The 24,859-nt window shown below is 46.0% G+C and overlaps 2 protein-coding genes across 2 annotated transcripts in view; one reads left to right on the top strand and one right to left on the bottom strand.

The window, feature by feature from the left end:
- Positions 1-16,526, bottom strand: part of LSM3 (LSM3 homolog, U6 small nuclear RNA and mRNA degradation associated) — a 30,399-nt gene extending 13,873 nt beyond the window's left edge. The window contains exons 1-2 of the mRNA XM_069206291.1: positions 16,376-16,526; positions 3,622-3,732 (exon numbers count right to left, since the gene is read on the bottom strand). Of these exons, the coding sequence (XP_069062392.1) occupies positions 3,622-3,732; positions 16,376-16,396 (132 nt within the window). The 5' untranslated portion in view covers positions 16,397-16,526. The remainder of the gene's footprint in view (positions 1-3,621; positions 3,733-16,375) is intronic.
- A 596-nt stretch (positions 16,527-17,122) lies between these two features.
- XPC (XPC complex subunit, DNA damage recognition and repair factor) overlaps positions 17,123-24,859 on the top strand; it is a 76,854-nt gene continuing 69,117 nt past the window's right edge. Inside the window, exon 1 of the mRNA XM_069206290.1 lies at positions 17,123-17,726. Coding sequence (XP_069062391.1) covers positions 17,294-17,726 — 433 coding nt within the window. The 5' untranslated portion in view covers positions 17,123-17,293. The remainder of the gene's footprint in view (positions 17,727-24,859) is intronic.

Genomic DNA, 24,859 nt, shown 5'->3' with positions numbered 1-24,859 from the left:
ACAGATGGATGCAGACTTTCCGTTGCCCCTCACAGAGAGTGAGTGGTGAAGTGCATTTGCACAGGTCCGTGAGTTGGCCAGCAACGTCCACTTTAAACTGACATAGTTCTACTATCTGCACCATACTTATACACTGCAGAGATTGCATAAATCTAACGTGCCACGCTCCCCAGCGTGCCCTCGATGCGGGCTTGAGCTGGGGACATTCCTTCATATGAATTAGGGCTATGTGAGGCTGCAGAGTTACTGGGTCAGGATACTGGATGAGCTATGGGAGGACATGAGAGTCCAGATCGAGACCTCAGTCAAATACTGCCAGCTGGGCATGATATAAACCCTAAATAAAAGGGACTAGAATGCAACATAAGTTTGCAATGCTGGGACTGGTGTTGGCCAAACGATGCATTGGAATACACTGAACATGTCCAAGTCCCTCCACATTAAGCAAGTGGAGAACAGACCTACGCGAGGGGGGGCATGGCAGAAAAGCAATGACTAAAACTGTTACACACTGACGAGAATGCAGAGTAGGACCTGGAGATATGGAGTGGTATGCTGGAGGGACTGGTTGCAGAGAAATCATGACATGCTACACCCTCTGGGCATTTGCCGACTGTGGAGAAAGGTGTGACCCAGAGTGCCTCTGGAAAGAACTCCTCAGCCCACTGCATGGCGTATGGCTGTGATGGTGCGACAAGCCTAAGGGGTTGAGTGTATGGACAGATAGATGGGTGGTGGTGGAGGGAGGGGAGTGGGGGTAATCTTAGCGAGTGCACATACCCTTGATCCCACAGACAGGCACCACCTAAAAGGGTGTCTGTCCTTGCAGATGTTGCAGAAATTACAGATGCTGAGTGTCACAGTGATGGCAAGGTAGTATTAGACAGGTTGAGATGCGAGTCACCTTAAGCATCTGATCCTGCCTTCCGGGGCCCCTCCTTAGCAGGGAGGGCGATGTGGATAAAAGCAGAACTCTCTAAATCCCCTGAATCTACCACTCCCTCCCTACACACAGTGTTGGGGGTGGATCCATGCTAGTTGTCTTGCTGCTACCACCACTGTTAACTTTTGAATTATTGTTTAGGAGGCTCTTTTCTTTAAACCTGTACATTGTTTGGTTCTTATCCTGTTTTGCACCACAGGCTCGCACTGCTTCGCACACATGAATATGGTTGAGTTTTTTTACAGGTCTGCCGTTGCAGAGAACCATGACCTGCAACATCAGCTTAAGATAACATATACTTACTACACACGGCTGGTTATAGTGAGGTATACTGCTATATCTTATGTACTACCACTGTATACACTAAACCGTAGTATGTTATCCTGCAAGACTACTGAATTACGATAAGTTTAAAAAAAAATAGGCGCTGTGATTTATATTCCATAGTGAACATTTCCTTTTGTCAACGCTTATCAAGTTGGTGTTTTTTTTAAAATTACATTAGTTTCAATTGAGGGATTTTTAGCGTGGTCTCAAATCTTAAACCAACCTTAGTTTACTCGTTTTAATTATATTTATTGGAGTTAGTACACTTGGTGGGACTCTGCTGTACCCCCGCTTCGAAAAACTATTGAAATACAGTCCCCTATTAAAGTTATTGGCTTCACTTCATTTTAGCACAGTTTCACTAGCTTAGTGCTTTCAACTTGGCACCTGTTGAATATAAGTAGCTTATTTAATTCTAGTTTTTAATTCACATTCAGGTGAAGCTTTGTTTTGCACATTACACATGCAAGACTACATATGCTAGAAAGAATAGGGAACACATGCACCGGAAGATATGTTCTTGCCATGCGCAACACAAAGCATATACAGTATTTCACTGGGGTTAATTCAGATAAAAGTTACATTGTAAAAGAAGGAGAGGCATATCAAAATGTATACCCGAGTATTGTGGTGTTGGGGGGGTGGAAACATGCACACTGGCCAAATGGATCCATGACCCGAGTGACAATTTTAGCTAGCTCTTGTGTTTGAGCCTGTAGCACTTTACATACTAGAATTTTTAGGACAAAACCTACAAATGTCTGGTTGCTAAAGACTCTGTAGGGACAAAGATGAGCTAAGAATGCTTTTCGCCCATTGATTACCATTTTCTTTGTGGTTTGTAACTCACAAATGCTTGGTTTCTATTTGGTGGCTTTATTTATTTTAAGCTGTCCAACAAGGCGATGTCCCTCCAGTGCAGCATAGCCTGTTTACTGTATTCTTCTTTGAGTGCTCACTTTCCATCAACAGGCCTTTACATTTTGTTCTCATCTTGTCACACTTGCTGTGCGTTCAAAGACAGAGGCCAAGTGTCGGGCTCTGTCTTCCGATGGAGCTTGGGGTTTACTTTTCTGTCTCTGAATTCAAATTGAGAGGATTTATCTAATAATCTGGGTGCACGAAAGGAAAGGCTTTTTTCTACCACACAGCACAATTAAAATGTCTGTAAATTAACTGTGGAAATATTTCAGAATTGGTCAGAAATAGAAAAACATAAATGAAGCATGTTTTGTAATTCTGAAATGGTCTCAAAACAGTAGTTTAATACGATCAAAACAATTACTACACTAGGTGATGCCATTCCATCACATACAAGTTTGTGCACTGTATAGATTTATCATTAAAACTGTATGCCTGTGCAAATGTAATGGTCATTTCATTTGAAAATGTATTGACTGTAATAGAGGGGCACTACCACACCATGTGCACTCCACTCCATGTCGCTCTACGTTGCCCTACTTTCACTCTACCTTGCTCCACAACACTCTCCTCCACGATACTCTATGCCACCACACTCTGATAGTCTATGCCACTCCAAAACACAACACTAACATTTAGCCCTGATGAATAGCAGTAACGCTGGTGGACAACATGGATAAAAAATACTGGCAACACCAAAAGCTATTGCATTGGCGAGACCTATTGGCATTGCCAATGCTTGTTAAATATGTACGTTTGACACTAAAAGCTTACTTCAAGCTCCAGGGTGCTAGACGCTAAAAAAAGAGGGCACTTTACAGAGTGCTAGAGGGCAAGAAGCCGGGGATGACGTGTCACTTGTGCTAAGAATCCCACTGCAGCCATGTAGATGCATCTGCAAATGATCATTATTTCAATTCCCTACACATGGAAAGAAAACCATTCAGGGCCTCCAGCAGCTCAGGGCTGTGATTTATATACCACTGTGTTCTCAAAACATGTACCCTATGTGGGTTAATAAAAAATATTTGTCAGGTGTAAGCTAACCAACACAACAAGATGAAAGGTATTTACACTGCACGCCTTTTAATGGAGTCGTTGAGCTAATCAGCTTCAGGGAACGGGGAAGGCAAGAGGCAAGGTTGACATTATCAAGCGCAGCTGTCAAACCTAGGTGTCCATAAACAAACAAATTAACATAAAGCAAGCGGCTCCAACAGACACACAGCGGCTGACGCAGGGGTACAGCAAAACACCAAACACCAAAGATCTCACTATGATCAGCTATAACCATCACACATGATAGGTCACAAAACAGTAGTCCATGCTGGGACTTTGGTAACACGGAAGAGTAAGGAAAGAAAAGCCCACTGCGCACAATATCAAACATGCTTGAAAGGCCGAGTTTTACAAATAAGGTTATTACTTACATTTAATCTGCCGCGGAGTTCTCGGTCATTTCTCATTTTCACATAGATTCGCTCATCCAAACTGAGCCTGATGAGATCAAGAGGCTCTTCTACGGTATTTGTGGTTTGTTGCTAAAAAAAATTAATAAAAATACAAATAATAATCTGAATATAAAAGAAACTGAACTCCGTGCTTTTCAATAGAAATAAAGATGCATACTATACAGCCTCGGACCAATTAGAATAATAATTAAACAGCCTGAGCTTTTTTTCTTCGTAGTTTTTGATCTGCTCATCCTGGGTGACAATGTTTCATATCGGCCAATGGGACCAGCTCTCTGCCAGTTGGTCTGATGTTGAGTCCAAATGGTAAAGAACTAGTCCCACTGGAATCAATAAGCAGGGGAAAGAATTACAACTTTGCATTTCAGAAAGAGAACAATATGGCATCACTTTTCAACAGTTAGCTGGCTTATGATCAGGAGAATAACCACATAGATAGGCACCACAGCTCGACTGGTGGAGCAGCCACAAGACACTTTTTCAAGTAGTCTTTGTAAAGGTATGACATATTAAAGAAGATCAAGATCAACTAAGCTGCTTTGGTAGAAAAAAAGAAAGGTATTCAGCCACGGTGACCTCATGTTCCATAGAGAAACTTGACACGAATGGAAAGCAAAACTATGTGCTGTATAGGTATCATTTGTAACACTTTGGGTATAATTTCCACTCGATGATAAAGTGCTCTCATATCAGTAGCAGGGCCTGAGTTGGGAATTTATCAAGAAAGGAAAACACCTGCTGAAGTTCTAGATACGCTTATTTAATTAACAAACATTGGCGAAGCAAACAGGTGTTCCCATTAAAAGGGCAGGCTACTGATTTTGCCAATGTTTGTTTGCTTAGACCTGAACAAATTCCAAAATGGCCACTAGTATGTGATGTTGTATGAAGGTGCCTGGGCGGCCACTTTGAAATGGGTTTTTGAACAAATAAAAACAAGTGAAAACGGTACTGATGCTTGTTTATGATACACAGAAAACCATTTCGGCATTTTTAACATAGCATTCCAATATGACTGACTGTCATTTTACATTGATAAATTATTTAAAAAAAACATTGGCAAAGCAACAGGCCTGGCTTTCAATGTTCTAATGCATGTAGGCAGAGGCAGGGGGGATAAAAATAGGGCAGCAAATGAGGGGCACATAAAGAGAAAGGATACATAGACATGGCACAAACATTTCGTCCATGCCATTGTGTGCATACACTAGTACATACAGAAGGATATTAACCAAAAAGGAATAAAGAAGAGCAGGGATGCTGAATTTCATAAAGATCAGGAATATTCTAAAAAAAGTTTAATTAAAAGAACTCCTCCATTTTAGGGTCATACAGTGATTACACTAGTTAAGACAGCATTCTTATTATGATATTCAAAACAAGAAGTACGGTGTCAGACTCACTATGTCCTTCCTCCTAAAGATTAAAAACCAAATCATAAAAAGAAATAGTGAAACAGTAGCTAATAATTTGAGGCTGTTTCATCTATGTAAAGGACATCCTTTTTGGAAAAAGAAGCCCTCACCCACATTATGTGGCATGGTTTATTCTCTGGATTCGCCCTCATCCTTGACTGGCCATTAAGTCGAGATGGACTCAACTATATAAAGGGAGCTCAGGATATTATAATAAGGGATCAGATGTCTTTGAAGGCACATATAATGAGATTAAAACTGCTTAGGACATTAGCCAAACCAATGAGTTTATCGTTGGCTGCCTGGTCAAGATTAAAAATTAAGTGGTAGGATGATACTGGGATTAAATTGGCTCTCAATTCACCAACATTAGGCTGTCTGTCTGTCTTGGACGATTGTGGATGGCCAACCTCAGTCCACGGACTTTGAGATCCCTGCATGAGGTCATGTCCCTACTCTAATTCAGTCAAATACGTGGATGGACATACAAACACATACACAACCTTGATGACTGTGTGACCACAGGGAGATATTCCCCTATATATAAAGTTCCCTGAAAACCCACAAAAATTCCTGCAAGAAAGATACAAGTGACTATCATTTGCTTGTTGTGTTTCATCAAATTGCTAATATGAATGAGCCTCACTGGTTTGTTGGTCGCAGCCTAACAGTCAGCACAGCTGTCTAATTTGCTAAAGACATCTTAGGGAATTTCTGGAAGTTGACCAAGGAATACATTTCAATTATTCAGAAACGTAAGAATGCATTCCGCTTGTTGATTACCATTGGATTTGTGGTTTGTAACTTACACTTTCTGGCTTTCCATTTGCTGACTTTATTTGCTTTAGGCTCTCCAGGTTCAGTTTGTTCCTCAAGTTGTCTAAACCATGTTTCCTGTATTCATCCACAAACTCGCACTTTTAACAGGCTTTTAAATCTCGTTCTTATCTAGACACATTTGCTGTGCATTCAAACAGAGGCCAAATGCCCGGCGCTGTCTTCCAAGGACGTTTGTTTACTTTTCTTTCTCTGGCTTGAAAGTGAGATGATTTATGTGACAATCTTGCTGGATACTGGGGGTAGCAAAGAGTTTTTGCTAGCACACTACATTTAAATGAACTGTGTAAGTATTTCAGAATTATAAACACAAATGAAGCACGTTTTTGTTATTTCTGAAGTGTGTTGGAAACAAATACTTAAATATGAATCATTAAACTAGGTGATGTAATTTCCACACATTTTCACCTCTTGTCTGTATAGTTTTTTTTGCAAAAAACTGTATGTCTGTACAAATGTAAATGGTCATTTCAATTGAAAATGTTTTGTATCCAATGGCAGTGTGCTACCACACCATCAATACTCCACTCCACTTTACTCTGCACCACTGCACTCTACTCAGCACCACTCCCTGCCACGGCACTACTCCACTCTACAACACATCATGCTACACCTCTCTACTCTAACCTGTACCACTATGCCAAAGCACTCTTCGGCACTCTACGCTCTTTGCCACTGCACTCTAGACCACTCCAGTCTAAGCCACACCTATCTACTCTGCTCAACTTCACTCTATGCCACTGTACTCCACGCCACTCTGAAACACTGCGCTCTACGCTAATACACTCAACTCTATTCTAATCCACTGTATGCCACTCTAATATTCTCTGCACACCAGCACGCTACATCACATTACTCTACACCATTACACTCTAAGCAACTGCAATCTACTCTATGCCACTTCACCCTATGCTGAAACGATCTACTCTGCGTCACTGTACTTCACTCAATGCCACTGTACTTTACACCAATCTAATCTTAACCACTGCATTCTACGCCAATGCACTACATCACTGCACTCAACACCACTGTATTCTAGTCTGCATCACTGTACTCTATGCCAGCGGCTTCCAACCAGAGGCCCGGAGACTCCAGAGGGTCCACTAAGCCTCCTTTGGGAGTCTGTGACTGGTTAGGGGTCCCCGGATTCCAATAATGATTCAGTGGGCATCCCTGTGTTCCAGTAATGATAAAGTGTGGATCCATAGAAATCAAAACGTTAAGAATCACTGCTCTCTGCCACAGTGCACTCTGACACTACTCTGCAACACTGCACACTCTGCCACTAAACTCTCTGCCACTCTACTCTGCACTACTCCACTGCACTCTTGGTACTATATTCTACTCTGCATCACTCTATGCCACTTGACTCTACGCCACTGCACTCTATGCCACTCCACCCTGCACCACTCCCTTGTACGACTATGAATTCAATGCCACTGCACTCAGTGCCACTATACTCTGCAACACTACGCCAATGCACTCTACGCCAGCAACTCTATGCCAGTCCAATACACAGCACTCTGCCACTACACAACACTACTCCACTCTTCGCCATTTCATTTTATGATACTCCATGCCGCTCTCCTCTAAGCAACTAACTTTTAGCCATGGAGAACAGAAGCCACATGCTGATGAACAACATGGCTAAAAAAACACTGGTAAAGACAATCGCTTTTGCATAGCCAGGACCTATTGGCTTTGCCAATGCTTGTTTTCAAGGTTGGGAGGTCTGTAAAGCTGCAGAATGCCCAAGTTTTGAGGACTCAATTAGTGTTTGCTACTGCTTAGGAGCCGTGCAATTACCATTTTCTGCTGTGATTCTCTAATCTATCCTTTCAGACAGCAGTGTTGCTAAGTAGATGTCAAGGATGATAAGCATTTTAGTAACAGCCAGGGTACATGGTGAGGGTACACCTGGGTAGCAGACGTCCACCCTCTATTTTCACAGGGTTGACACCGTCCACCCTGCCAAGAAGTTGGACCCCACTGATATGTGCTGAACTGTCCCCATGTAATTTCCAGACACATTCAGCAGCGCCTGCACGGTATCTGCTTTCCATTCCCAGCAGCAATGTGCAGGGAGGGGACTTCTTTATTTTCACATCCAACAGGTCAAAGATAAAGGCCGAAGTGAAGGGGCTGTAGGACCAGAACCTCTCTGCAAGGTCTGTGCACACTGCCATAAGCATGGTTTGACTGGCATAAACCTAATTGCCAGATTTAATATACATATAAGTCTCTTGTAGAGTGGTATACCATATCCCCAGGGCCTGTAAATGCTACCAATAGGCCTGTAGAACTTATTGTGCCACCCACTTAAGTAGCACTCTAAAACTTGTCCCAGGCCTGCCACTGCAGCCTGAATTCAGTGTCACAATGCAATGCTGACTTGGCATGTAAAACCCTTGCCAAGCCTTAAAGTCCCCTCTTTTTATACATATGCCACCCCTAAGGTAGGCCATAAATAGCCCATAGGGTGAGGTGCTGTATTATTACAAAGGTGGTCATATACCTTTAAGTTTTACGTGTGCTGGTAGTGAAAAACTCCAAAATGTGTTTTTCACTACTGTAAGGCCTACCCCTACCATAGGATAACATTGGGGATTCCTTACTACCTTCAATAAGTTGTAGTTCCTAATTAAGAGGAGGCAGATATACCATGTTTTATACCTATGGAACTGTAATGATAAACCCTCTTTACTGGTAAGGTTGGATTTTTCAGTACAATCTTTAAAATGATACTTTTGGAAAGTTGGCATTTTCCTGCCCTTAGCTCTTTGTGCCTGCAGCCTGTCTTCAGTCACATGACTGGATGTAGCTGACCAACTTTGTGAATTTCTCTCAGACAGGCATATAATAGCAGGATTCGGTAAGCCGCAATAGATTATTAACTGGCAGGATGGGGCAGAGCTAAGCACAGCCCCACTTACACCTGAATAGGCTGTGTCCTGTCTCCACACAAAAAGCCTAACAAGCCTGTATTGTCACTGCAGCCAGGGGAGTCAGGAAACCCCATGCACTTCCAATAACCTTTCCAGAAGCTTCTCCCACCTTCCAGAAGAAGAGAACCAGGGTATAAAAATAGGACTTTCAGATTCACTCTTCGGTTCACTACTGGACCTATAGAAGGATTCTCAGAGGACTGCCTGCTGCTGTGCACTCTGCCAGACTACTGCTATACCTTGAACTCTCAGAGACCAGCCCTGCATCTACACCTGCACCCAGGACTACCAGAAGTAACGCCACAGACCTGCTGTCAATAGCCACAGAGAAATAGGCTCCCACCATCCTGAGCCGCACCTGGACCCAGCATGAGTGATTCCTGAACCCTCAAGAGGTCCCCATCTAGTCCTGGACCCTTGGTTGAGGTGACAAAGTTGCTCAGATGGACAATTTCCAAAACTGAGGACTTAGACTAGATCTGTCCAAACAGTGTCCTCAGAACCAGGAGGAGACAGGGACCAATCTGCTTGCCTATCCGTCTGAGGTGCGTAGAAGGTCCAACTGACCGCAGCCTCTTGCGCTACATTCTTCTCCACAGCAGCAAATCATTTTCAGAGGTCCTTTGCCAAAGGAGTGAACAGTATCTTCAGGTACAGCCCTCTGCTTCGTACCACTGGAGATTTTCGACTTTAGTTTTGCTAAATCCGATATTGAAAATCTTCACTGTGGATTTGTGTAGGAGGCTGGCCTGGCTTGTACTGGGTACCAGAGGTACTTACACCTTGTGCCAGGTCCAGTTATCCCTTATTAGTGTAGAATGGTGTTTCTAGCAGCTTAGGCTGATAGAAGGTAGCTATGGCAAAGCAGCTTAGGCTGAACTAGGAGACATGTAAAGCTCCTACTATACCACTTATATCATATGCACAATATCATAAGAAAACACAATACACAGAGTTACTAAAAAATAAAGGTACTTTATTTTTATGACAATATGCCAAAAGTATCTCAGTGAGTATCCTCAGTAAGAAGATAAGTTATATACACAAACCAAAGTTAGGTAAGTAATAGCAAGAAAAGTAATGCAAACAGTGTAGAATTACAATAGATTGCAATAGGAGAACATGGGTATAGGGGCAACACAAACCATATACTCCAAAAGTGGAATGCGAACCATGAATGGACCCCAGACCTATGTGAGCTTGTAGAGGGTCGCTGGGACTGTAAGAAAAAAGTGAGGGTTAGAAAAATACCCCACCCCAAGACACTGAAAAGTAGGAGTAAAGTACACCTACTACCCCCAGAGAGCACAGAAGTTGTGATAGGGGGATTCTGCAGGAAGAACAAACACCAGCAGTGCACTGACAACAGATTTCCGGACCTGAGTACCTGTAAGACAAGGGGACCAAGTCCAATAGTCGCGACAGTGTCCAGGGGGGGACAGGAGCCCAGGAAACCCCAGCTGAAGGTGCAAAGGAAGCTGCCACCGGTTGGAAGAAGCTTGGAGTTCTGTAAGAAAGAAGAGGACTAGGGACTTCTCCTTTGGAAGACGGATGTCCCACGTCGCGATGGAGGTTGCAGAGGTGTTCCCACGCAGAAAGACCACAAACAAGCCCTACTAGCTGCAAGGGTCACGGTAGAGGTTTTTGGGTGCTGCTGAGGACTAGGAAGGACCAGGATGTCGCCTTTTGGAGGAGGAGACAGAGCGCTCAGCAACTCAGAGAGCCCTCACAGAAGCAGGCAGCACCCGCAGAAGTACCCCAACAGGCACTGAAAAGAAAAGTGAACCGGAGTCCACGCGAAGTCACAAAAGGGAGTCCCACGGACTCGGAGGACAACTCAGAAGGTTGTGCACTGCAGGACCGAGTGCCGGGGAGCCAGGCTTGGCTGTGCACGAAGGAAATCCTGGAAGAGTGCACAGGAGCCGGAGCAGCTGCAAATCATGCGGTACACAGCTTTGCAATCTAGCGTGGGGAGGCAAGGACTTACCTCCACCAAACTTGGACTGAAGAGCCACTGGACTGTGGGAGTCACTTGGACAGAGTTGCTGTGTTACAGCGACCACGCTCGTCAGGATGACAGGGGACCCAGAGGACCAGTGTTGCAGTCTTGTGGTGCCTGCGTTAGCAGGGGGAAGATTCCGTCAACCCACAGGAGATTTCTTCAGAGCTTCTGGTGCAGGGTGAAGGCAGGCTACCCCCAGAGCATGCACCACCTGGAAACAGTTGAGAAAGCCGGCAGGATTAGGCGCTACAATGTTGCTGGTAGTCGTCTTGCTACTTTGTTGCGGATTTGCAGGCGTCCTGGAGCAGTCAGCGGTCGATCCTTTGGTAGAAGGTGAAGAGGGAGATGCAGAGGAACTCTGGTGAGCTCTTGCATTCGTTATCTAAAGAATTCCCCAAAGCAGAGACCCTAAATAGCCAGAAAAGGAGGTTTGGCTACCAGGTTAGGAGGATTGGCTACCAAGAGAGGTAAGAGCCTATCAGAAGGAGCCTCTGACGTCACCTGCGGGCACTGGCCACTCAGAGCAGTCCAGTGTGCCCCCCACACCCCTGTTTCCAAGATGGCAGAGGTCTGGGACACACTGGAGGGGCTCTGGGCACCTCCCCTGGGAGGTACTGGTCAGGGGAGTGGTCACTCCCCTTTCCCTTGTCCAGTTTCGCGCCAGAGAAGGGCTGGGGATCCCTGAACCGGTGTAGACTGGCTTATGCAGAGATGGGCACCATCTGTGCCCATCAAAGCATTTCCAGAGGCTGGGGGAGGCTACTCCTCCCCAGCCCTTCACACCTATTTCCAAAGGGAGAGGGTGTAACACCCTCTCTCAGAGGAAATCCTTTGTTCTGCCCTCCTGGGCCAGGGCTGCCTGGACCCCAGGAGGGCAGAAACCTGTCTGAGGGGTTGGCAGCAGTAGCAGCTGCAGTGGAGACTCCGGAAAGGCAGTTTGGCAGTACCCAGGTTCTATGCTAGAGACCCGGGGGATCATGGAATTGTCACCCCAATACCAGAATGGTATTGGGGTGACAATTCCATGATCTTAGACATGTTACATGGCCATGTTCGGAGTTACCATTGTGACGCTATGCATAGGTAGTGACCTATGTATAGTGCACGCGTGTAATGGTGTCCCCGCACTCACAAAGTCCGGGAAATTTGCCCTGAACGATGTGGGGGCACCTTGGCTAGTGCCAGGGTGTCCACACACTAAGTAACTTTGCACCCAACCTTCACCAGGTGAAGGTTAGACATATGGGTGACTTATAAGTTACTTATGTACAGTGAAAAATGGCTGTGATATAGCTTGGACATTATTTCACGCAGGCTGCAGTGGCAGGCCTGTGTAAGAATTGTCAGAGCTCCCTATGGGTGGCAAAAGAAATGCTGCAGCCCATAGGGATCTCCTGGAACCCCAATACCCTGGGTACCTCAGTACCATATACTAGGGACTTATAAGGGTGTACCAGTATGCAAATGTGAATTGGTAAATTTAGTCACTAGCCTGTTCGTTACAAATTTGGAAATCAGAGAGAGCATAACCACTGAGGTTCTGGTTAGCAGAGCCTCAGTGAGACAGCACACATGGAACACATATAGGCCACAAACTTATGAGCACGGGGGTCCTGGCTAGCAGGATCCCAGTGACGCATAACAAACACACTTACAATATAGGGTCTTCACTATGAGCACTGGGCCCTGGCTAGCAGGATCCCAGTGAGACAGTGAAAACACCCTGACATATACTCACAAACAGGCCAAAAGTGGGGGTAACAAGGCTAGAAAGAGGCTACTTTCCTACAAATGCTCCACAGTCATCTGACAATGATACACACTCCTCAGACACTCCTAAAACCTTGCCACACTTAACGTCTACCTTTTCAGGCGTTTTTCTTCCAAAAAGTTTCCAACCCCAAAGGTAAGCGCTGACCGGGCCCAACCTGCTCAGCCTTAACTTTTTACTTTGATCCAGTCTCCCGCGACTAGATGTCCGTGATTGCCACTTTGATCTTTTAGGTGCTACTTTTAACCTTAAAAATAATCAAATCAGATCTCCAGTTCTACTGATTGGATTTTATTAAATTGGTGTCAAATAATGCACTAAAACGTACTCTATTTTTCTAAATTGGTTTGGGAATTTTCTTGTGTTGTGTTTTCACTGTATTACTGTGTATGTGCTGCATAAATACTTTACATATTGCCTTCAAGTTAAAACTGGCTGCTTTTTGTGTCAAGCTGCCCACAGTTGAGCACAGGTTAATTTAGTAAATGTTTGTAGTTCCCCCAGCAAGGGAGTGTGTCTGTTGCTTGATCAGGGCTCGCATCCCAGTCAACCAACTACCGAATCTCTCGCCATCAGGCCTCCTTTTGTTTCAATGTGATCCCCGATAGGCGCCTTGCTCTCTGCACCCTCTCTCAGCTGCCTGGCTCCCACCCTTCCTTCGCTTGGATTTTCTTTACCAAGTGTGCCTGCCTGTGTGCTGAGAGCAAGGGCAGAGGATGGCTTGTAACTGCTTATAGCCTAGGCACCCAGCTGTATCAGGGCTCTGCAATTCTTAGAGACAGTGCCCACTTCTGCTCCATACTGGAATCCCACTCACAGCACCATTGGTGCACCTCAGTTCACACTCTACAAGCCCTCAGCCATGGCAGTGCTAGGAACCCAACAAACGCTGTCTGTCAGAGCACCTAAGTTCTTGCAGCCAGTACACTCTGCTGCTACAGTACTGGGAGCTCAGGCGCAGCACCGTCAGTGCACAGCAGTTCATACACCCCAAGCCCTCAGCCGTTCCAGTGCCAGGAGCCCCACACACACTGTCTGCCAGAGCACCTCAGTTCTTACGGTCAGTACATTCTAGTGCTCCAGTACTGGGGCCTCGGGCACAGCTCCGTCAGTGCACTGCAGTTCACACACTCCAAGCCCTCAGTCGTGCCAGGAACCCTCACACACTGTCTGCCAGAGCACCTCAGTTCTTGCACTAAGTATTCTCTGCTGCTCCAGTACTGGGGCCTCAGGTACAGCTCCATCAGTGCACCTCAATTCACACACTCCAAGCCCCTCAGCCATGCCTGTGCCAGAACCCCACACACGCCGTCTGCCAGAGCACCTCAGTTCTTACAGTCAGTACACACTGCTCTTCCAGTACTAAGACCTCAGGCGTAGCTCCATAAGTGCACTTCACTTCAGTTCCAATCCGGTGAGCTCACTTCCTTTCCTATACTGAGACCCCGCTCACATACAGTTACTTTACAGCAGCTCAATTCTAATATTCAGTCCTACTGCAAAGCCAGTACTGGACCCAAAAGAGCAAAACACAGCTCAGCCGGTGCACCTCAAGGCCAATTTTCAAAGCCACTGTTGATGAGAACTACCACAGTTCCGCCAGAATCCATAAATTCTAGCATTCAGTGCATGATTCTTCTCAGTACTAAGGCTCACACACACACCCCTTGCTTCTGTGGTTCAGAGGCAATGCCACTCCCATACTGGGCCCCACTCGCAGCTTCACCAGGGCACCTCCAGGCTAACACTCGGCAACACTGGCACGCCAAAACCAGATTCTACACATAGCTCTATTAACATACCTCACTTCTGACTTTGTGTGCCTGTTACTATTTGAGTACTTCAGCCCACATACAGCTGTCAGTGCACCGCAACCATAACCTGCAGAGCCCCATAATTCAATACCAGGAATTACACACTGCACTATTGCTCATTCCTGACCGCTGCCTTTCTGTTATTCCAGCACTGGACCGGGACCCAGCTCTGTCTATACCCCCAATCCTGATCTAAATCACCCCAATATGGCTGTATTCGGGTTCACATACAAATCTGCTAATGTACAGCATGCTGTTCTGCAGTGCCCCCTGCTGTTCCACACTGACTTCTGTTTGAGGACGTGGGGGAGCCAATTAGATCTATTCTTAGCTGCTTTCTTTAATTGTGAGGGTATGTTTCACCTATCTCACTCCGTTCTTTCCTTTACTCTGTTTTCTCTCAATGTTTTCTTTCTCCCCCACTTTTCTCTTTCCAGCTCTTAAAATCCATACGTTAACAGTTTTGCCCTTTCAACTGTTTACTTCTACTCCTCCTTTTTTTTTTTTCCATCTTCCTCTTGCTACCTCCTCTCAAACCGAAAAACTTGTTTATTTCTTTCCTTGTGTTGTTCCTCTTTTTTCATCAGGTGTTCATTCTTTCACAATTTTTTCTCTTCCCTTCATTCTTTGTCTTTTTATTTGCTCTTTGCTAGAAGCTTGGTGTGCGTCCTTTCACTTTTTTTTTTTTTTTAGATCTTAAGTCCTATTTTTTGTGTTTTTCTTATCTTTATCTGTCAATTCATGTTATACTATAAATTCCTCTTTTTCCCCATCTGTGTGTGAAAGCCACAAGTTACTTGTCGGGACCCGAAACGCCAAAGTGGTTTTCCCATTCTGTGTCTGTCGGAAATGTGTCAGTACATAAATGCTCTGGTTCTTTTGCTGCTTGTTTCTCTCACCATCTCTCTTTTTTTCCTGTGCCTTTTTTTGCTTTCTTTTCACACTTCTTTTATTATTTTTCCTCTTTATCTTTTGTTTGCTAGCTTCCCTTTTTTTCTTTTGTCTCATACGTTTGCTCTATTTCTTCTTAGTTGTTTTTTCATTTTCTCGTTCTTTCATTTCTTTGCAACCACTTCTCTTTCTTCCTTTTGTCTGCTGTATTCCTTCCGCTTCTCTTGTTCTGCCCCATTCGCTTTCTCTCCTGAAGTCTAGTTATCTATGGAGCAACAGGTGCAGTAGCACTGGGGCCCAGAGACCTATGGACCTCACTTAACTCTAATTACTGCTCTTTTTTCCTACCGACATTGCAGTTAACCATTTTCCGTTCTTACTCTTGGGCCCATGACACCATCACTACACCACTTGTCCTCTCCCATCTTTACTCCCGACTTCCCATTTCTTTTTACCCTCCAATACATCCCAAATTATACTTTTGTTATAGTGTTTTGAGCATTACACTGTAATGCCGAAAGTTTATTTCTGAAAAATGTTTATACGATAATTGTATATGTTTTAAGATATAGGAAGAAGGTAAATGGAAGTGCTTTAGTTAAATGCTGGGCCACTGCAATTATATGGCAGGAAAAGACGAAATTATGAGACAGGGTTGACCATTGTATGTAGCAAGAAAAGTCCAGTTATGATTTTTCACGAAAATGTGAGACCTATTGCATTGCAAATGCTTGATTTTGGCTTGTGCCTGGTATCAGCCAATATTCATTTGAGCACAGAGACTACAAGTTATGCTCATGTAACTTGGGGGCAACACGGTGACCGCAAGGAGAGTTACTCTGCACAAACACACGAATCACATATCACTCTCCATGCCAAACCAGCCCTAAAGAAACATAGTAAGCTGTACAAAAAGGCCCACCATGCACGACTCCGCTACCCAATTAAGCATCAAAACATGTTACTCTAAAGGTATACTACAGGATGGCCTCCGACAATGGTGCCCCACATTCCGCCGTACACAGTGCACCCCTCACCTGGTCTATTTCATCAGCCATCTTTCAAAAGCAGCGCTTTCACCAACGCAGGATTCAAACCGGCCGCACTCTTTCGGCTGAAAAGTGCAAGAGTGTAATGGGCCACATCGTAGACACAGATGAAGGACAATTTCGAGGCGTGACCTGCATACTTGAAGGTAAAAGGAAACGGCATTTTGGAAAAGAAAATGTTTGAACGTAGAGTACAAAATACAAAGAGTGCACTTTCTATAAAAGTAGCTTTAAATATCAAAAGTCCATGTTTCAGTGCTTTTTATTCTTTTTATGTTTCCTATTTTATAAAACTATTTAATGTTGAACATATTTTAAACTTGCAAAATGCAGTTTTAAAAGAAAACAGTGCAAAATAACCCCACATATAAAAATGACACCTCCTTAAATCAGTTTTCCATATTTTGGATTTACTATGACAAACCTCAAACAAATCTTTCCGAGATGGCCGCCAGCGTTGCTTGACTACAAAGCGGACTGTACCATTCTTGTTAGGACGCAAAAGCAGAGAGTTTCCCCATATCGTGCCGAGGTGCAGCTAACCGGCGTTGTATGCATTGTCTTCTCCCAATACCATATCATGCGCACACATCCTCTGCCACTTCAGGGTCATAACACCCTGCTCTTTTCTTACCCCTAGAGTTAGGCACCAGTGGTCGCTGCCGCTCTTCCCTCCAATAGCAGGCCGTCGTGGTGACATCGGCTCTGTCCTCCAATGGCAGGGCACTGGGATTGCCTGCCTGGCCGTTGCTCCAATGGCTGCGCTCTGGGGTGCATTGTTAATGAGCTGCATGTGAGAGAGTTACACAACCTGCCTGCTGCAGAGGGGCCCGGGTGTGTTCCTCTGTCCATGCTGCCTTTGTTGTGTAAACCCACTGGAGAGTAGTTATTCACCCCGGGAGCAGGATGGTGAAGCGCAGGGGATCTGTGGAGACTGCTGCAAAAATAGAGCATAAACGGCCCAAGGGGGAGACTGCCAGGAGTCCCAGAGGAGCTGGAAAAGGGGAGCCACCCAAGGGTGCCATGTGCAAGGGTGATGTGCCCAAAGGACCTATGCCTTCTCCAGGTGTGACAAACAAAAGACCCAGGGCTCCCATAGGTGCTACGCCTAAGGCTCCCAGACGTTCTGTGGGCAAAGGAGCAGCATCCAATGGCCCCAAAAATGTTACAGAAGGGACACCCAAGGTGCCAAGGAAGGCTGTGGTCAAAGGGCAGGCGACCAAGGGCCCTGCAAGAGAGGCACTAAGGGGTCCTGGCAGTTGTGTTGAGAAGGCAGTGGCATCTGTTGATCCTGTGGATGGTCAGTGGAAGGAAGAAAATGAATTAATGGAAGTGCAAGGTGAGTGTGACCTATTTTTTCACTATATCTCCACTTTACAACTTTGCAAGGCGTCACAATTACACATCTTGCTGCTTTTGCCCTGGGTCCCATCCATGTCAATTCTATTACCTGATGGGGACAGTTCTTATTTTTCTTTTAAATCAACCCCTCCTTCCCTTCTCTGCATGTCTCTTCTTTCCTAGCACAATACATGCTGTCAAATGCATGATTGCCTTAAGCTCTGTTATTCTATTTCTGCAAACTGCTTACAACTCATTTATAAGATCACAACCTCTCCTCGGAAAGTTATACTCCTGCAGTATAACCGTATCCAACCTCCTGTAGCTCATTTATTCATCCCACCAAACATGACCAGGTTCCACACCCCCTACTAATGATCTCAAATAACTTTTATTAATTTAATCCACCACGAAGAAACCTGAGTGAATGCATGGAATGGTTTGCTTGGGCACACAAGACTAATCCCAATAGCAAATAGTGACCAATAATACAGGACTAACCAGTAACCTTGGGTTTCCAGAGCAGCTTGCTGCTGGCCAGCATAAAGCGCTTCAACGACTCGTTAGGGGTAGTAAGCGCTATATAAATGCAAACATAATTACAATTAATGGTTTAGCTTGTGCTGTAGAAATTGTAATGACCAGCTACAGGCCTGTCTAAGTGGAGAAGCTGAGGGCTGATTTGTGCACAGTGGTATCAGATTATGTGGCATGTCTGTACTGTGTTCAGTGTGTACACTGCTTGCAATACATTTTGTTGCATGTGTTCTTTTAACATGGGTTTTGGGCCGAATTTTGGTTGGTCGTGAAAAGTTTGTGAAATATGAAAAGTACATCATGAAATGGACAAACCTTGTCTGTGCCTCCTAATAATCAATCAGTCAGAGACTTGTAAAGCGCAGCTAATCACCTGTCTGAAGGTCCTTCCTGAACTGCATCAGTGATGCAGTCTGCCTGAGCTTGAGAGATAGCGTGTTCCATGTCCTGGTTGCTAGGTAGGAGAGAGATCTTTCTCCAGCTGTGCTTTTCTGGTTCTTGTGGACTGCTGCAAGGGCGAGCTGGGAAGAATGGAGATATCTGTTGGGTACGTAGAAGGTGAGGTGGTGGTTGAGATATGCCGGTCCTATGTTGTGCAGTGCCTTGTAGGTGTGGCTCAGGAGTTTGTATGTGATGTGCTTGTTGACTGGGGAGCCAGTGTAGGTCTCTGAGGTGGAAGGAGTTATGGCTGTGTCTGGGGATGTCCAGGATGAGTCTGGCTGCTGCATTCTGGATTCTTTGTAGTCTTGATTAGGGTTTCTTGGTGATGCCGGCATACAGTGCATTGCCATAGTCCAGTTTGCTAGTGACAAGTGCGTGGGTGATTGTCTTCCTCATGTCGGAGGGAATCCACTTGAAAATCTTTCACAGGAGTCCGAGGGTGTGGAAGCATTATGTTGAGACGGCATTGACTTGGTGGGTCATGGATAGAGAGCAGTCCATGATGATGCCCAGGCTACGTGAATGGTCCATGGGGGTGGGGGCTTTTTCCCAGTGTGGTGGGGCAGCAGGAGTCGTTCCAGGCGGAAGGGGTGGAGCTGATTACGAGGATCTCTGTCTTGTCTGAGTTGAGTTTGAGGCAGCTGGCTTTCATGCAGGCGACAACTGCTCTCACCCTGTTGTGGAAATTTCTCTTGGCCTTTGCAGAGTCCTCGGACAGGGAGAGGACCAGTTTGTTATCGTCGGCGTATGAGGCTACGTTTAGGCCGTGTTTTTGATGATCTTGGCAAGCGGGCTATGTAGATGTTGAAAAGTGTTGGGCTGAGTGAAGATCCTTGGGGCACTCAGCAGCATGTGCCTTTGGGTTCTGACGTGAATGGCGGTAGTCTGACACTCTGTATTCTTCCGGTGACGTAGGACCTGATCTAATCCAGTGCTTTATCTCTGATGCCGACATCGTGTAGTCTGGCGCATAGGGTGGAGTGGGAGATGGTGTCAAACGCATCGGAGAGGCCAAGGAGGATGAGTGCAGCCATGCCTTCGTGGTCTAGTATGATGCGTATGTCGTAGGTGACCGCTATGAGTGCGGTTTCAGTGCTGTGGTTGCTTCTGATATGGGTTTAGGATTTGGTGTGTCTTGAGGAATTCAGTGAGTTGCTGGTTGACTGCCTTCTCTGTTAACTTGCCTGGAAAAGGGAGCAGAGAGATGGGTCTAGTTTTTCAGCTCCCTTGGGCCGTCAGTGGGATTCCTGAGCAGCTGGTTGATCTCAGCGTGCTTCCAGTCTCATGGGAAGGTAGTCTTGAGGGATCGGTTGATAGTTTGGCAGAGCTCCGGTATTATGATGGCGCTGGCCACGTTGAAAATATGATGAGGGCACGGATCAGAGGGTGCTCCCGAGTGGATGGAGTTCGTGAGTCTTTGGGTGCCCTCTTTGGTGATGGGAGTCTAGGAGTTTAGGATCTGGTGAGGTGCTGGGTCCATGGTGGTGAGCGGTGCAGGCGAGCCTTGGTCCCTGAAGCCTCAGTAAATGCCCTGGATTTTTTGTTGCTGAGGTCTTGGGAGGGATGGGTGAGGTGTCTGTCCCGGGGTTCATGAACCCTTTGATAATGGCGAAGAGCTCTTTGCAGATGTGAGCGCTGGTGGTTAGGTGTTTTTGAAAGATGGCTTTTTTGGCGACTCTGATGTTCTGGTGGTGCATGGTGACTGCATTCTTGTAGGCTGTGCGGTGTTCGGTTGATTTGCTGTTCCTCCATTTCCATTCCAGTCATCTGCAGGAGCGTTGGATTCCTGTAGGTCTGCTGTAAGCCATTTAGGTGTTTTACTATGTCGGTTTCCTGCTGGTTTCCTTACTGGGGCTATGTTGGCGCATTTCGATAACCAGCGGTGTAGATTGCTTGCAGCTTCATTTGCGTCCGCTGCATCTGGTGCATCCTTTGACCCAGCGTCTGCCAACGAGGCGGGGCCATAGTGGCGTGCAGTGCTCTTTGTGAAGGTAATGTGGAAGCACTTGTGGTCGGTCCAGTGGTCTTCGGAGGTGTGAGACATGGTGATGTTGTTCCCTGCTGAGAAGATGGGGTCAAGAACCTGCCCAGCTCTGTGGGTGGGGACGTTGACGAGTTGTTTGAGGAAGAGTGTTGTGAGGTTGTCCAGGAGGTCTGTGGTGTTTGGGTCATTGTGGGTATCAAGGTGGAAGTTGAGATCCCCGAGTAGGATGTAGTCTGAGGAGGTGAGTGCTTGGGTAGCAACTAGGTCGGCAAGGCCTTTGCAAAATTAGAGTCGGGGGCCAGGCGGCCTGTAGATGTGCTATGGAGGGAGGCATTGGGGTTGGTTTGAATCTGGAAGTGTAGGTGTTTATGGGTTGACTGTGTGACTCGTTGGCGGTTGTCAGGCGGAGATTGTTCTTGTAGACTATGGCAATGCCTCCTCCAGGCCGGTTGACTCTGTCATTGTGGATGATTTAGTAATTGTCTGGGATGGCCGTGGTGATGTCTGGGGCAGCAGTAGGGGTGATCCATGTCACCGTGAAGAAGTCGACATCCGGGGCTGGGGAGTCGAAGAGGTCCCAGACTTCTACTGCGTGCTTGACGAGGGAGCTTGTGTTGAGGAGTATGCACTTGAGGTGGCCGTGCGTGCTTGGTGCGGGATTGTGAGGTGGTCCCTGGGGTCAGCTAGGTGGCAGGCTGAGGATCTTCTCGGGTTGAGGGCGCGTTGAGTGCAGACGTCGAACTGGCACATGGGGTGAGAACTATGGTCCGTGGCGCTGGGCACGGTCGGGCGTGAATGGGTGCAGATGGGCTTTCCTTTGGCACGCCAGCGGCGCGGCCGCCATTAAGAAGGGAAGGGAGGTAGAGGTCCGGTCAGCTGGGAGGCGGGAAAAGCGCTTCGCACGAGGGTGGAGGGGGACAGGAGCCGCAGGGGCAGCAGCGGCGCAGGGATAAACACGGCACAGTGAAGGGGGAGAAAAAGAGACAAGACGGAGAGAAAAAAGGAATAAAAGACAGACAATTAATACAGAAGTAAAGACCGGAGTAAAGAGAGACAGAAGATATTTACTTGCAGATGGTTACTAGGCCACCAGGGATGAGGCGCAGGTGGGAGCCTGCGGCTGGAGGTGGGCCTCGAACTGAGAGTCACGCAGGCTCTCAGTTTGCTCAAGGCAGAGACGGCAGCAGCTACAGGTGGAACTGCACAGGGAAGGGCAACAGAGGCTAACCAGGAGGTCCGAGAAGTCGCTGGCACTAATGAAGTGCTGGTTGCTTATATGCAAGCATATTTTAAATTATTAGGCATGCTGTTGAAATAATAGCATGCATAATAATTACAAATATGCTTATGCATATGTTGAGACAATGTGGCCCATTGACCTGCACCAATTACATATGTTCTGAAGAAGCAGGTTATTAAATTACTCACACCGTCAAATGAGACGGCCAGGAACCAAGGGAGGGGGGAGCGTAGAGGATAGTGTACACACGCACATATTAAATGACACAAAGCACAAAATGGCCCTCTATCTCTCAAAGTTATGTGGGTTGTGAAAGTTAGCAACTCGAAAATTGGGTTGTGGTTCAAAAAAAGTTTGGGAAGTATTGATTTGTAGTATTTATAAAGCATGGAACTAGCCACATGGTCAGCCGAGCACTTTACAGAAAAGCAGATAACAGTAAAATGAACAAAGGTGGAATGTTAACATGGGGTAAACATTGTCAGCATGGGATTAAAAAGTAGCAGAAACGGCCACAAACAAGCTGTGGCAAAGCCAATAGGTCTGGCCTATGCTAGAGCTATTGCCTTTGCCAATGTGTTTTAGTCATGATGTACACCAGCATGGATAAAGGTTTGTGGCGTAGAGGAGAGTGGGGTCTCATAGAGTGGAGTTGAGGGGCGTATTATAGAGTAGAGTGGAGTGACATGAAGTGTGGAGTTGAGTGACGTAAAATGGAGGGCAATTTCGTATAGTGGAGGGCCTGAGTCAATTAGTGTGTTGTAGAGTAGATTGGCGTAGTGTAGAGTATGCGTGGTGTGGTGGTGCACTTCCATTTCAGACCACACATTTTTAAAGGAAATGACTCCCACGTTTGCACAGACACAGTTTTACTAATCAAATCAAATCATTAACATTTATAAAGCGCACTACTCACCCGTGCGGGTCTCAAGGCGCTAGGGGAAAGGGGGGGTTACTGCTGCTCGAAAAGCCAGGTTTTTAGGAGTCTCCGGAATGCGAAGTGGTCCTGGGTGGTCCTGAGGCTGGTGGGGAGGGAGTTCCAGGTCTTGGCTGCCAGGAAGGAGAAAGACCTCCCACCCGCCGTGGAGCGGCGGATGCGAGGGACGGCAGCGAGCGCGAGGTCAGAGGAACGGAGGAGGCGGGTGGGGACGTAGAAGCTGAGGCATCGGTTGAGGTATTCCGGTCCCTTGTCGTGGAGGGCTTTGTGTGCGTGGGTGAGAAGTCGAAAGGTGATCCTTTTGCTGACTGGGAGCCAATGCAGGTGTCTCAGGTGTGCGGAGATGTGGCTGTTGCGGGGAACGTCGAGGATGAGCCGGGCCGAGGCGTTTTGAAGGCGTTGCAGGTGATAAAAGTACCTAGTGTATTGATTTGTTTTAATTATATTGAAATATCTGTTTCCACTGCACTTCAGAATTACAAAAAAAGTGCTTTCCTAAGTTTCCAGATTTATTCTGACATATCTTCATTATTCATTTACAGACATTGATATTTTGTTATGTTCTAGAAAAAGCCTTTCCTTTCTCAGCAAGATTGTCGCATAAATCCTCTTACTTTGAATTCAGAGAAAGAAAAGTAAACACCAAGCTCCGTCAGAATACACAGTCTGACATATGACCTCAGCCTTTGAATGCACAGTATATGTGACAAGATAAGTTTTAAATGCCTGTTCACAGAAACCAAGCACTTATAGAAGAATATAGGAAAAATGCTATTTGATGTGTGTAGTGTTGTTTGTGTAAGGTAGTAGATGCAGATGTAAGATAGCTTGGTGTGAAGAGTGTGATTTCCCAACATTCCAAAGGTGTTTCACCTGTCATTCCCTGTCTTTCCATAGTACTCTCTTCTCCTCTCCCTTGTCAGTATCCAGTTCTACTCTTCATGTGTTTGTCCCACGACAACTGTGTAACCTGTACCACACTGGAGAAAGAGGGGTGATGAGCTCCGTGGAAGTGCCATTATATGCATCATTAGTTAAGGCAGTGTCATAATTATTGGAAAGAAAGTGTTCTAGATGTGGGTAGGTGTCCATGGAGACAGTGGCTCTTAGTTTAATGGAAAGGGTGTTCCATTGGAGAGGTGGTAGACGGTCGAGCAGCTGAATCTGGTGAAAGTGATAAATTGTCGGGATTGAACTGAGTGGGTACCAATGCCAAAGGAGCTGGTCTGCGCAAGATGGTGGAGGGGTTGTTAGGTCATATACATATTTGAATACTCGAATGAGGGTCTGTACAGTGAGCTGTGAGCCATTCTGTTCTGTTACATAGATCTGAAAAGACTGAGGGGGATATAACGTGCGACACTGGGCATGTTTCTTAAGGGTGTGAGGAGTGGGGCAGTACATGTTTGAGGAGGTTGTTGCAGACGTGCAGCTTGCTTCATATTAATGCAGTATTTAGGGTCTTCAGGATAAAAGTTAGGAAGATGTTCAGTGTATAAGGCTACATAGGAAGTTACAGAAAACATGGAAACGATATCTAAGTGTGGAGAATCTGTCCCTGGAGGTGCTATGCAAGAGAAATGTGATGCCACCTTCCAATAAGGAGACAGTGGGGAGAATGTATCTGAGGGTTTCATCGGTTATAGGGCGGACAATTGGGAGGTATTGGTAGTCTGATTCAATAGACGGTCACATAGGAGATTTTGAGAATGGAGATCTCTTGTATACTAGAGCGCAGCGAAGCTAAGAACGAGGAGCTGCCTCTACTGTTCCAGATCAGCCAATAGATGCTGAAGTTCAGAGGTGTGCGTAAACTTTGTTCCGACTCTTACAACTGAGAAATGTAGATGTATGTGAAATATGTACGGAGGAGAGGATCATCCAAGGAGTTGTTGTGCCTCCGAGAAAGGCAGCTGAAATTATACGTGAAGAGGGCAGATGGAAGGCACATATCTGTAATCTGAATGTTCAAAGGCAAGTCAACTGCAGAGG

This window comes from Pleurodeles waltl, chromosome 9 (assembly GCF_031143425.1).
Source record: "Pleurodeles waltl isolate 20211129_DDA chromosome 9, aPleWal1.hap1.20221129, whole genome shotgun sequence".
Classification (NCBI taxonomy): Eukaryota; Metazoa; Chordata; class Amphibia; order Caudata; family Salamandridae; genus Pleurodeles; species Pleurodeles waltl.
Note: the sequence above shows the minus strand (reverse complement) of the source record. Positions and strands in the feature narration are given on the sequence as shown.